The sequence below is a fragment of the Ixodes scapularis genome, unplaced genomic scaffold (assembly GCF_016920785.2).
Source record: "Ixodes scapularis isolate PalLabHiFi unplaced genomic scaffold, ASM1692078v2 PGA_scaffold9__187_contigs__length_104089568, whole genome shotgun sequence".
Taxonomy (NCBI): Eukaryota; Metazoa; Arthropoda; class Arachnida; order Ixodida; family Ixodidae; genus Ixodes; species Ixodes scapularis.
Window position 1 is genome coordinate 44,381,660 of NW_024609884.1, and position 12,344 is coordinate 44,394,003.

General features: G+C 40.5%; 2 protein-coding genes across 5 annotated transcripts in view; one reads left to right on the forward strand and one right to left on the reverse strand.

Annotated features, from left to right (window-relative positions):
• The window catches only part of LOC115317713, a 42,848-nt gene extending 41,601 nt beyond the window's left edge, over window positions 1-1,247 (reverse strand). Inside the window, exons 1-2 of one of the 3 annotated variants that reach the window (XM_029977403.4) lie at window positions 971-1,247; window positions 283-360 (exon numbers count right to left, since the gene is read on the reverse strand). In XM_029977403.4, coding sequence (XP_029833263.2) covers window positions 283-360; window positions 971-985 — 93 coding nt within the window. In that variant the 5' untranslated portion in view covers window positions 986-1,247. The remainder of the gene's footprint in view (window positions 1-282; window positions 361-970) is intronic. The other 2 variants (XM_029977404.4, XM_040504553.2) reach the window with 2 other exon arrangements.
• A 187-nt stretch (window positions 1,248-1,434) lies between these two features.
• Window positions 1,435-12,344, forward strand: part of LOC8037132 — a 34,812-nt gene continuing 23,902 nt past the window's right edge. Inside the window, exons 1-4 of one of the 2 annotated variants that reach the window (XM_029977401.4) lie at window positions 1,435-1,707; window positions 6,717-6,880; window positions 7,972-8,107; window positions 9,423-9,505. In XM_029977401.4, the coding sequence (XP_029833261.2) occupies window positions 6,719-6,880; window positions 7,972-8,107; window positions 9,423-9,505 (381 nt within the window). In that variant the 5' untranslated portion in view covers window positions 1,435-1,707; window positions 6,717-6,718. Of the gene's footprint in view, window positions 1,708-6,716; window positions 6,881-7,971; window positions 8,108-9,422; window positions 9,506-9,822; window positions 9,887-12,344 lie in introns of those variants that run through there. The other variant, XM_042287214.1, reaches the window with a different exon arrangement.

Genomic DNA, 12,344 nt, shown 5'->3' on the forward strand with positions numbered 1-12,344 from the left:
GTGTTCCAAACTTGCGAATTCTGCAAGTTATAGATTAAGTGCCCGATTTGACCGGACAAGCGCCTGTGTCTAGATTAATCCAGTTTTCAATTAAAGTGTGATGGACGCTCTCCCAGTTTTTTACGGTAATTTTGATCAAATGCTCCACAATCCCACTGTGCGACTCTTCTGACCATAGCAGGGAATGAATAAATAAATACCCTGCCTGTTCAAGACAGTGTATTTATATGCATTGAACCCTTTTCTTTTTTATATAAACAAAGCTTAGCATTTTTACTTTACCTGGTGAGTTGTGAATGTGCCAATGTTGGTCTCGGGATGGTCTGATGAGTTGGTGACATGTTGGACTGGATTGTTCTCCTTCAACCATGCAATACAAAAGGTCACGTTAATGGGTGCAAAACAAATGGTAAAGATTGAAGAAAGAATAAGCATGTAAGACGAAGACGACACAGCCACATCTTTCATGTGTCATCTTCGTCTTACATGTTTACTCTTTCTTCAGTCTTGACCCGAACCAACACACTGTTAATGGCTCCTTCACCCATTATAACTTGTGTTTGCGCACGATCAGTCTTCAGTTATCACCTTACATTATCTAATGACAAAAACTTGACTGAAAAAGAAAAAAAAAAGCAGTCTTTTTGTGTGCGTGTTTCCAGCCAGCTTGTTCTTTGTAAGTACCATTACAACTGCTTAATCTTCTATAATGCCACGTCTACTACGGACGGCTGGATCAAGCGGCAAGGAATATCGGCACTAACAGTTTAGGTCTTGTCATGGGGATGTGTTTCGAACAGTGAGGCATTCGACCGAAACCGTTCGATCGAAAAAAAACAGACTAAATATGCGGGCATCTCAGCCCAGCACCGGTCGTAGCCCCTTGTATCTCTGCATACTTGAACGTGTCCGCCTCAGACCAAGCGAGCCGATGCGGAAGCGGTCGTACGAAAAACGTTTTAGGACCTACCAGACCGTCAATCATTTCGCTTATGTGTTGGCAGCGCGTGTCCACTTTGCGTTATGTCGACGACGTCGACGACGTGTTCTTCAACCCATGGAGGCAGTCAGACGGGCCGTCGCGCTCGTGGACGCGCTCCATAATACTCCCATATTTTTCCGATATATATTACTCTATGGACTTTCCAACAAGACCAGCAAAAACAAGGAGCAAAAAGCAAAATCTCGTTGAGCAAAACGGCAAAACGAGCAAAACAGAGAACACTAAAAGGATGGACGATCCGTTTGATGAATGGGTTGTGGAGATCCGTTAAGATGTTGGATGGTAGACAGCGTCCTCTAGTGTCCTAAGGCGTGTCGTAAAGGATAAGACACTTTTGTAAAGTTCGCGAAGTTCGCACGTGATACATCAAAAGCTAATCAAAACCTAAAATATTCCCTAAGGTTCCTCAGGTTGCATAGGCTAGGGACGCCGTAGCCTAGGCCGTGGTTCTAGCCTCTAGGTAGGGCTGGGGGGCTGGCCGGCTGGCTAGCGACCAAGGGCCGCCAGGGCAGCCAGGGCCAGGGTTGGGACCCGCCACCGCGACGCGACGCCCCGAACCACGATTTTCGGCCAATCTCGATTCTTTAATCTCAACTGTGACTGAGTGACCGGTCTCCAGCAAAAACAACGTCTGCAATCTTGAGTGCGGTGGGGGTTTCGAGGTCACTCGGGTGGTTTCCCGCTTCTACGGTTTCCAAACAAAGGTAAGTTTTGCTGCAGCGTTCGTATACCATTACTCTAGGACACATTACCCAATAATCCTAATTCAAAAACAAGCGAAAAAAAAAAAAGTATCTTGATTGTGAGAAATACAGAGAAAGTTTTCAATGGGACGCGTGCAATCGGATCAGTGAAGTGTTTCCTTTGTTTGCTGGTGCACGACTAGCCTCTCCCAAAAATCTACGGTTCTACCAAAGGTTCTACCTGCTCGCCATCCTTTTCCCTAGCCGAGCGATCACCCATTCGCGAGGTTCTCGAAAAGGTGAAAACACCGACGCCCGTTCAACCACGCTTCTTTTTAACGTGCGTCCTAAGCGTACTCGTAAACATAATAATGTATGTAGGCGCGCTTTAAATGGTCTTCGCGGCCTCACTGGAAACCAACACCCAACTTAACCAAACCCAGGCGTCAAGCTGGCCAAAGTCCAAAAATCTGCCGTGTCTGCAGGGTGAAGAGGAATGACCTTCCGCGTCCGTTTCCGTTCATCCGTGCTCCATGTTTTCAAACTTTATATATTTAGAAACTAGTCTAGATCGCCGAGGTGTTTCCGGCTTGGCAAGTGTGGCTGGTTCATCAGTTACGATTTGTGCGCAATTGTTGGAGGAGCTGACAGAAAAAAAGAATGATGCTCGAGCTGAACGCGCCCAACGTGTGCTTTATGCAGGATTACTTTATGGCAATGGTGGGGTGACTGTGAGGCTATTTTTGTTTCCATCTCGCGTTTTTTCGCGTGTGTGCTGAACATAAGCGCGCGCCTTGCTAAAAAAGGATATATATATATATTTTTTACATAATAATTATAATTTTTTACACAATATTGATAGATTGAGTAACATGAATCAATGTACCCATTTTACTTTGATTGCAGAGGTTAATTCCGTGGGAAAGCTTTACTTCCTGTCCCTCAAGCCAATGTTTTATTTCGGGGGTATTTACTGAACGCAATACAGCCCACTACCTTCTTAACCGAAACGGATAAATAAAAAGAAAAGTAACTTAAAACCCTCCCCCCCCCCCCCCCCCCCCCCCCCCCCCACCACCACCACCACCACCACCAAAAAGAAAAAAGTAAAAAAAAATAGAAAAGAATTTTAAGAGCAAAAATACACAAGGGGCACATGATAGTGTCGGCTTCACCGTTTCGCACCGGAGTGATCGGAGAAGCCGCTTTCGCGGAGGTGCATCTCGGTCACGAGCCCACCAGGTGGGCTTCTTTTCTTCATCTTTTTTTTTTTTTTTACGCTTGAAAAGTAGCGAGTGGGTGATTTATTATGACATGGTGCATGCTCGATATTTTACGGTATGTTAAAAATAATTTAACATGCAATTACATTTTTTTTTATAAAATGTAATAAATTATACCATACTCAGAAAGTAGGGAAAGGGCAATAATTAAATAGTTGTAATTGAATTGCTACCCAAATATGTTTGGGCCGGTTACGCAGGCCGGTTAGTCAGCTCCGTTGAGTGCACTTCTCACTGGACGCTGCTGCACTGCAGAGAAGCGACACCCGCGGAGTGAAAACCGCGGGTGTCGCGGTGTTCACTCTGCGACTGGCATCTCGTATCTCCTCAGTGCAGCCGCGCACCTTAGAGGAACAGGGACTCCGGCACCGGGGGGCAGTGGGCGCAGTCGTCCCCACTGGTTCTAAACCACTCAAAGCTGTTCGGACCCCCCCCCCCCCTCCCCTCTCTCTTCTCCCCTCCCACCACCCGTGAGGCTGTTGCCTTACGGGTGGTAAGGATGTTGACCCGTGAGGCTTTTGCCTGTTAGCAGGGCAACTGAACGGGCAGCCACATTTGCTTTGACATGATGGCACACCGTCCACTATATAAATAAAAAATACTGTGACCTGAAGTAGAAGGAAACGTGCAGGTTTTTAATTTTGTGCATCGTGTTTAATATGGTTTACATGTGTATATTGTATGTATGTATGTAACAGTAGTTGGTGGCACAATATGTGCATTCTCACTAATCTCCAACATTTTATCAGACTACAGCCTTCATTTCTCTGCACTGTGCTCCGTCAGTGGTCGTTGATATATATATATATATCTTTATATATATATATATATATATATATATATATATATACGGTGCAGCCTGTCCCTATGGGGAGGAGTGGTTCCCTAGATATCTTTGAAGACTGACCCTTTCCGACATTTGCAAGCTGAGATGACGTGCCACGTCATCTCAGGATACTACAACAAAATTTCGGCGCTCATTTTTTGGTCTATATGTGTTCAAAGGAGCAGCATCACATCGAACATACCAATATCTTGTTAAAAAAGTCACGAAAAGGAATTTTAAGACGAATTAAACGATTAGCAAAGAGCACCTGGTGGATGTCGCTAACGCCTCGCTTGTAATGCGCGTCTAGGAACCTTGACAGCTAGTGACGGAGGTTGTCTCGCCTCCGGCCACGACGAGAGAAGAGGGGCAGGAGGAACTCCCCTTTTCCCGAGAATGCCTTTTGTGTGTTGCAGAAGTCGCTATTGTCCCCCTAAAAGATTACAGAAGATTAACCCGTCACTCAAAATTCGTACAAAAGCAGTCGCTTGAGTGGCTGGAACGACTAGGCCATCCTCTCGACATCAGCCTTGCCGTAGCTTTGCTCGTCCTGAGACGACCTACGTCACGATTGCGTTGGATGTCACGTGGTCTCCGCTGGGCCTTCTCCGAGCGCTTGCCAGAGTGGGCCGTTTATAATGAAAAATACAGCCACCAGGCTCAAAATACAAATGTGCGATTGTCATTTACGGGTATTGTGGATCATATTCAACCTATTTTTGAACACGACGGGAATATTTCAAATTTCGTTGAAGTATCCCTTTAAGGCGTGGCCCGGACAGGCGAAGGTTGCGGATTCAATCCCCGCTCCCGGCCCAATTTTTCGCCAGCTCTCTTTCCCTTTCCCTAACTTTAATGCAATAAATTCAATAATCACCTTCTCCCCTCTTCGTTTACAATGTTACTACGGCTGCACTCGTCAATCATCACTCGGCCCCTGCTGCGTCGCGTGATGACAGAGCAGCAGAGGTTGATTGCACTCTCTCTCCACGGGGCGCGGTGCCGCCCGGGTCGAGATGCGCTCCGATAGTAAACCAAAACTTAAAAACCCGGTGCATTTGTGCGGTTTTTCAGAAAGCCGTAAAATGCTTTGCATGACTTCTATTGTTCTGCAATTTGTTGATTTAGTGTTTTTTCATTAAGCTGAGCAATTTTCTAATTAAAACCATGCCCTTAAACACAGGATTAAAACAGTTAATTACGCAAAAATAATTAACATGTTAATTATCCCGGACTTTAATAATTTTCCTAAATGGGCCCCTGGCCCAGGACCAAAATGACACAAGCCTTTTTTTGTTGCAATAAGTAGTTTTCGCAGGAGCGATTTGGCCTGAGTTCTCTGAAACACCCTGTATATATATATATATGTATAGAGAGAGAGAGAAAGAGACAGAGGGGGTGAACTACACAATGCAACATGAGCCCCCTAGACGTTGCCCCCACACATCAGATATACTTCCGAAGCCCCTGTAGAGGAACAACATTCCGGTATAAAGAGAAAAAAAAAAAGAACTGTGAATGTTGATGTGACAACCCTACCATGCACACAAATTCTCAAAGAACCGCAGCTATTATTCTAATATACATGTATGCTGGACTGTAATGTCTTGACAAACTGTGCATCGATGGTCATGATTTATTTCTCATACTTTTTCTAAATATTTTTGACTAGGTATAGCTGAGTTGTAATCCTTTTTTTAATCTTTCATTTACTTAGACTACTTTATGTAGGCTTTTAACTCTTTGGCTGTCAATGAATAGCTTAATTAGAATATAATGAATTTAGCAATAGATGAACGGAAGTGGGAAGTAAACATACATTCAACTGGAATTTTATTTAAGAAAGCATATTGATAATGAGTGCAAATTAAATTACATGCTAAATGTCATTAATGTGCCTAATTGAATTACAGTTCTGTTGCTCAACGGAAAATCAGTGTTTATTTCTACAATATTTCAGTGGAATATGCCTTGGTTTACTTTTGATTCCACATATAAACCTACCATTCATACATGTTCATACTACGTCTTTTGTCAAACAGCATGTGGTTCAAAAATGACTGCTGCAATGGGCCTTTCAAAGACAAACAATCTGGCTGTTACCTTTACATTCTTATTTCCATGTCTAATACTTCAAGGAACAACTAGCATTACTGTCTGCAGTACAATGGATACAAATGAACGTTTGCACAGAAACTGGAAAGCAAAGAATGCATTGACTTTTAGTTGGACAAGCCAATGCATATATATCTTAACATAGTATTTGCTGTGGAAAGAATGAGAATGGAGTGTATGCTATTACTCTAAAATGAACTTTTGGCTTTTTCAAAAGGGATTTTTAAAGTAACTTGAGCCAATCACATCATTTGTGTTCCTGATTCTGAAACTACTGCATGTGCTTCCCTACAGAAACAACATTATGCATTAAATAAATAAACAAAATCCAGGTAAATGACGAGGCTGCAGAAATGATCATGTGAAGCAGTTTCAGGGTTTCGTCCATCCCAAATTGAATGCCTATTAATTGTAAATAGGTGCCTTGACTTAGATTTAAATTACATTTAAAAATTGAATGCTAATTTTTTTTCTCTGCTGGGATATGTCTTTCTACCTGCCCCTATATACCCTTTTTTTGCTATTTAAGTAGTACCTCTCACTGCATCAAAATTGTTTTTCTATTTCAACAGAAATGGCTTAGTCCGTCTTTGTAAAAATTGTCATGCCATATGTAAAAAAAAAAAAAATTTATACTAGAGTTTTCTTTTTTTTTTCTTCTGATTTCTGCCCATTTTAGCAGAGTTTGCGGTTTTAATATCAATTACAGGAGACAACCTCAAAGTGGCACAATTGTTGTGCTTAGATTTATTCTCTCTTGTACCATTCATTCATGCCCATGGTGAACCGAATGTGAACTCTTTCAGCCATGTCTGCACAAAAGAAGCTGAATCTAGAGGACATGGGCCCGCTGCTAACCCTGGGGGACCGTGTGGTCTGGGTGTTTGAGCATGGACCCGAGCACGGCTGGGTGCGCTGGATTGGCCGTATCCCGGTTGTTTCTCCAAACTGGGCCATTGGTGTCGAATTTGTGAGTGATCTTCCACTAGAGGAATCATATTCCTGTATGTGTGCTGTTCACACTCTTTTTATATCTAGTTTTTACCACGGCATTGATACTGGTCAATTAGCTTTCCAGTGTTAAATTCAAGGCAGTATTTTTAGAGGAAGTATGCTCTCTGAAGTTTTTCAAATTAGATTTGTAAATAAATACTGACTGATCTTAGATAACAATATATGCTGTGGTATGCCAGTGCGATAATCACTAATGTTTATAAGTAAATGAAAACAATGCATTCAAACTTTTCTTCATATCTTTATCTCAAGTTGTCTGCTTTGTTTTCAGCCTTTAACTTGTTGTCCACATTATTCTCTGCAGTGTTGTAAGTTGCTGAAATTTGAACAGATTACATAGCAATCTAGAATTTTAAGACATTGTTGTAGGTTTTAAAAGTATTTTGAACTTTGGTAGAATGAGGCAAGTAGACTGGGAGGTTGGAGAAATACAATGGAATCTCATGGACACATCATGGGTGTGTCCATGAGAAAACCTATTGATCATACTAAGGGGAGATGAAGGTCTTTAGAGCTTTTTCTTAATAATGGAAATATTTATCATATCATACATTGAACATAACATTTAATGCAGATTCCAAATATGCAATTTGATGTTGAATAACTTTACTACATTTAGAATTATATGATATTAATCTGATATAATTTTTTTCATTTGTTACAGTTTGTTAGAGTAAACATCGTGGCAAAATATGAGAAATTTAGCAGAACTGTGTTCACAAGGACCTAGCTTGTGCAGTTATATTTTATATATTCTGAGCATATTTTACGTCTAAAAACAATTTCAATCATAGCAGAGAAAATAAGCTTGGTCATTGTTTAAGAAAGTAAATAATTCCTCAGAACTCTTTGTTTGCAGCTCTATCACTGCTCAGCTCTATTCTTGCTAACTTACATCAAACTAGAACAGATGAGAAATGTGATTTTTTCAAGGAGTTCATTGCTTTGTCTTCCCAGTTTAAGCATAATTACACTTTGTTGCAGATGCATGCTTTGTGAATGCCCAAGTTCTCCATTAGTCTATCATTGCTCATTCCCATTCTACAGGACAATCCTATTGGAGCAGGAGATGGAAAGTTTGGGGGGAAGAGGTACTTCTATGCAAGAAATGACCATGCATATTTTCTTCCCAATTCAAGTTTACTTCGGGCTGCAGACTACAACAGTACTTTCAGGACAGAAAGTAAGAATTTTTCTTGCCATAATCATGACCTGCCATATAAAACAAAAAAGACGATTTTGTTAAACCACTTGAGTTGTGTAACTTCGGAAGGTCAGAAGCATATGGAATTTTTCCATATTCTTCTTTAAATACTGTTATGATATGGAAACACATAAAAGTGTTTGTTTAAGCAGCTTTATGAACCACAATACTCCTAAGAGATTGGTAATCAGTTGTGAATTTTCCTTTGGTTGATTTTTATTTGTCATTGCCCCGCCTTCATCGGGTGACTTCGTTTTGAACAATGAAGCAGCTGATCTGTGATATGATTGCTACAAAAAATTGTCAGTAGGTTTATTTCACTCATTGCATAGTATAAACTACATCTGGCAACCTTACTATAATTTTATTCTGGAAATAATTATTTCAAGTCGGAGTTTGTCAGAATTTAAAAGATTGTGAAACAAAACATTAACGTGATAGAAACCTCACTGTCAATAGGCTCTACAGGTTAACAGTGATAAATTGTATCCTATACATTCTTGATGTGCCATTTGTACATCAAGTATTGAATTACTTTTGGTGCTTAAAATTTGTATTTTGCATTACATGATCAAAGACAGTGCTAAATGAAGCTAGTATAACTTGGGAGGACAATGTATTCCTAAAATGTCATTTTAGTTTTTGAGCAAAAGAAGCTGCAATAAACAACTGACACAATTTTACCAATGATTTTAGGGAGATCAACAACGTCCTATTGTATCATTGAAGAGAAAATGTTTGGTGGCTATAGGCTGTTTTCACTGACATCATTTTGTCCATCATTTTGTTGTCATGAGTTGTCTGGCGCATGCTGAAGTGGAGTATTCCAAAGATCCACATGACACCCTCAAATTGGTAGTGCACAAAAGCTTATAATTTTCATCACACCTCTTTTTTGTTTGTTTTTGTTTTTATAAATAAAACATTTTCTCACTTCCTCACTCACAAAATGGTAGATTGACGTCATGTGAAAATGGCCTATGTATTTATAATGAAATTATTTTGGACAAGTAACAATTAAGTTAATTGTAAGATACCCACTCCCATGGAAGAATGCACTCTTTCTTCTCCCTGTGAACTGGTACAAAGTGAAGTGAAGAAGCTACATACACATCCAGCTCGAGCATGTGCCCACCCTTAATTTTCTTGTGATTATCTTTGGTTTGGGTGGGTGTTTGCTCAGCATTTTATGTTGTTTAAGTCTACTAAATAATACCCTTTTCCTCTTATAGCTACACCTGACTGTGCTTGACACTAGCCTACTGTTTTGCAAGCATAACATTGTTTCCTTTAGGTCTCATGAGGAGGTCTGCTGGAAGCTCAAGGGCCAAGATGTATACTTTTCCTCACAAATACAACACTGCCAGATGTGCCTTTGTAAGTGTTTTTCCTTTTACATGCATGTGCATATATGCATGTACAAGATTTGTGCATATGTGAATTTCTAATTTTCCTCGCTTTTCTTAGTTAATGGTTAACGGCTCGCAATGTGTACCTCACTTGCTACTGAAACGGAGTTTAAAATTCTGTTGTGGCAAATTTCACAAGCGCAAATTCTTCTCATGGAGAATTTGCACTTTTGCATTTCCCAAAATTAATGGTTTCTGTAAAATGTTGATGTGAAAAGATTTGCCTGAAGTTTACATACTCTGCTTACCAAATTTGTGAAGATATTTTGCATGGTGTGCTTTCAGGAAATCCTCTTCTTTGCTAACTGCAGCCAGCTGTGTGGTGCCTGAATTAACCTTTAGCCACAAGGTAATGATAACAATTATTGGTTTTGTTGAGTCTTTTGTGCCAGTTGACATGTCAGGATGCTGCCTGTGAATCTAGCATTATATGCATTTGTGCACACTTTCACTTATGGTCTGAAATACTGGTTTGTGTACCATAGTATTCTGTTTACAGTTTAATTTCATAAACATTACCTGGATGCACCTGAAATAAGAGAAGGGATGGAAGTGGCAGTTGTAGCTTTGACTGATTATTTATGAAAACAAAGTATTCAAATTCAATTAGGGTGTTTCTTTTTATTCTTTCAGATTTGTTTAAAAAAAGCCGTGAAAGCTTACACTTGTGCGGTTTGTGCAGGTGAGTTATACGGCCAGTGGGACATAGTATAGGGAGATAGTCGCAACTATCAGTCGGCTAATTAAGTAAAATTTTTAATTAACTTTTTAATTATTGCAAATAGACATATACAGTCGCCGACCGATTTTTCGGACTCGGAGGGGACCCCAAAATTGTGAGATAATCAAACGGTCCGAAAAATCGATTTCAGCCAAAATATCACATTTCCGGGCATATTCTGCTGCGTATTCGCCACTTTCGACTTGCCTGATGTCAATTTTAAGTTCTCCTGCAACTTCCGTTTAATATTGTTCACTCTTCACTTCTTTGTTGATCTTTTTGATCATGGTGCTTCGCTTTGTCGATGCCTTCTTTGGCACAAACAGCGAAGTTCGAGCGTGTGCCATTTGGCACTATTTGTAGACAATGTTTAGTTTACCAAGCTCGCTTCAATACGGACAAGAAACCTTAGCGCTCAAAGACCACAGGAACGGCAGACGTCCGCTCTTCTCGTGGTCGCACTCGAAAAACACGGACCTCGAGAATAACTGGAAGAGCCATAAGAATGGGCAGACGGCAGCCATGTTGACAATAGCGGAACTGGAAAACCCGACTATAGCTTGAACCCAGCTTGTTTATTGCGTAGGACGTGGTATTGAGGCTACAGGTCAAAATCAAAGCAACCAAAATGGCAGCGTCTAAGCTTGCGGCTGTAAACTGAGGATATTGTTCAAATTATGTCCGGAATATCGAGCAATAAGCTTTATGGCATCCGAAATTTCGGTGAGTGTTATACATTAACTCAATGAAGTGAGTGATGGTTTGGCGAAAATGTCAAAATAATTGGACTTGTCCGAAATATCGGCGTCCGAAAAATCGGTCAGCGAGTGTAGTTCCAATTAGAAACTTGCTGAACATCATCGCAAACCACTAAATCAACTCTTTTAGAAGGATATAACGCCGGGGCAGCATTTTATGGTGTTCTGTAAAAACGCTTCATTTGGACGCGTTTCTAGATTTTGGTTTCTTATCGGAGCGCATCTATGCGCCCGCGGTCCTGCTCTCCAGTTGCTGAGACGTGCAACACACATGCGTCCTACTTCCCTCCATTCTACGAGGGAGGCGAGGAGTGGCTTCGCGTCGCGACCATTGGGGAGCAGGACCGCGTGCACAAAGGTTAAGAAACCGAAATCTAAAAACGCGTTGAAATGGGGCATTTTTACAGAACGCCGTAAAATGCTGCCCCCGCGTTATATTCTTCTAAAAAGAGTTGATTTAGTTGTTTTAGATGATGCTCAGCAAGTTTCTAATTGGAACTATCTGTCTATTTGCACTAATTAAAAAGCTAATTACCAAATTGACTTAATTAGCCGATTGATAATTGCGACTATCTCCCTATACTATGTCCCCCTGGCCGTATAACTCACCTGCACAAACCGCATAAGTGTAGCTTTCATATATATACATATATATATATCTTAGATAGATAGATGTACTGTAGTTTTTTAAAATATTTGAAGATTACGAAGAATGTCTTCAGAATTCTCTGGTTTCTCGTGTCGGAGCCTCTTGGTTGGCTCAGTGCTCTTGGAAACTTCGCTCACTATTGTAGGTCAGCCTTTGATTTAAAAGAAATAAACAAAATAAACTTTGACACCTGGTTTTAAGGGAGAGTGCTGAAAGGCAAGACCTCAAGCTATATGCAAAGAAATAAATCTGTGGAAAAGGTAAAGCAAGCTTCAAGCACTTTACCACTTTCCAGAAATAAGATTAATATCTTGGGTCCGAGTAATACCTATATACATAGCTTGCACTGACGCCACTTGGGTAGACATAATGGGGGAAAAGGCGAGTGAGAGTGCATAGCTTCCACTGCATTAACTTCTGGCCATCAGAAAGAGGGGCAAACTGATGTCACGAGCAAGCTATGTACAGATTTGTACAATTTAAAATAAATAAGGTAGTCATGTTTTGCTTGCCACGTTACATTATATTTGACCAAACTCATATTCGGGCCTTTTTTTCTTTATGGGAAATGTTTTTCATGTTAGAAAACTTCCTTTTCGTGAGTGAGCATTTTTGAAAAGATTTCTAGCCACAATTCCTTAAAGTGTCCATGCTTAAATCATATAAAATGCAAAATACT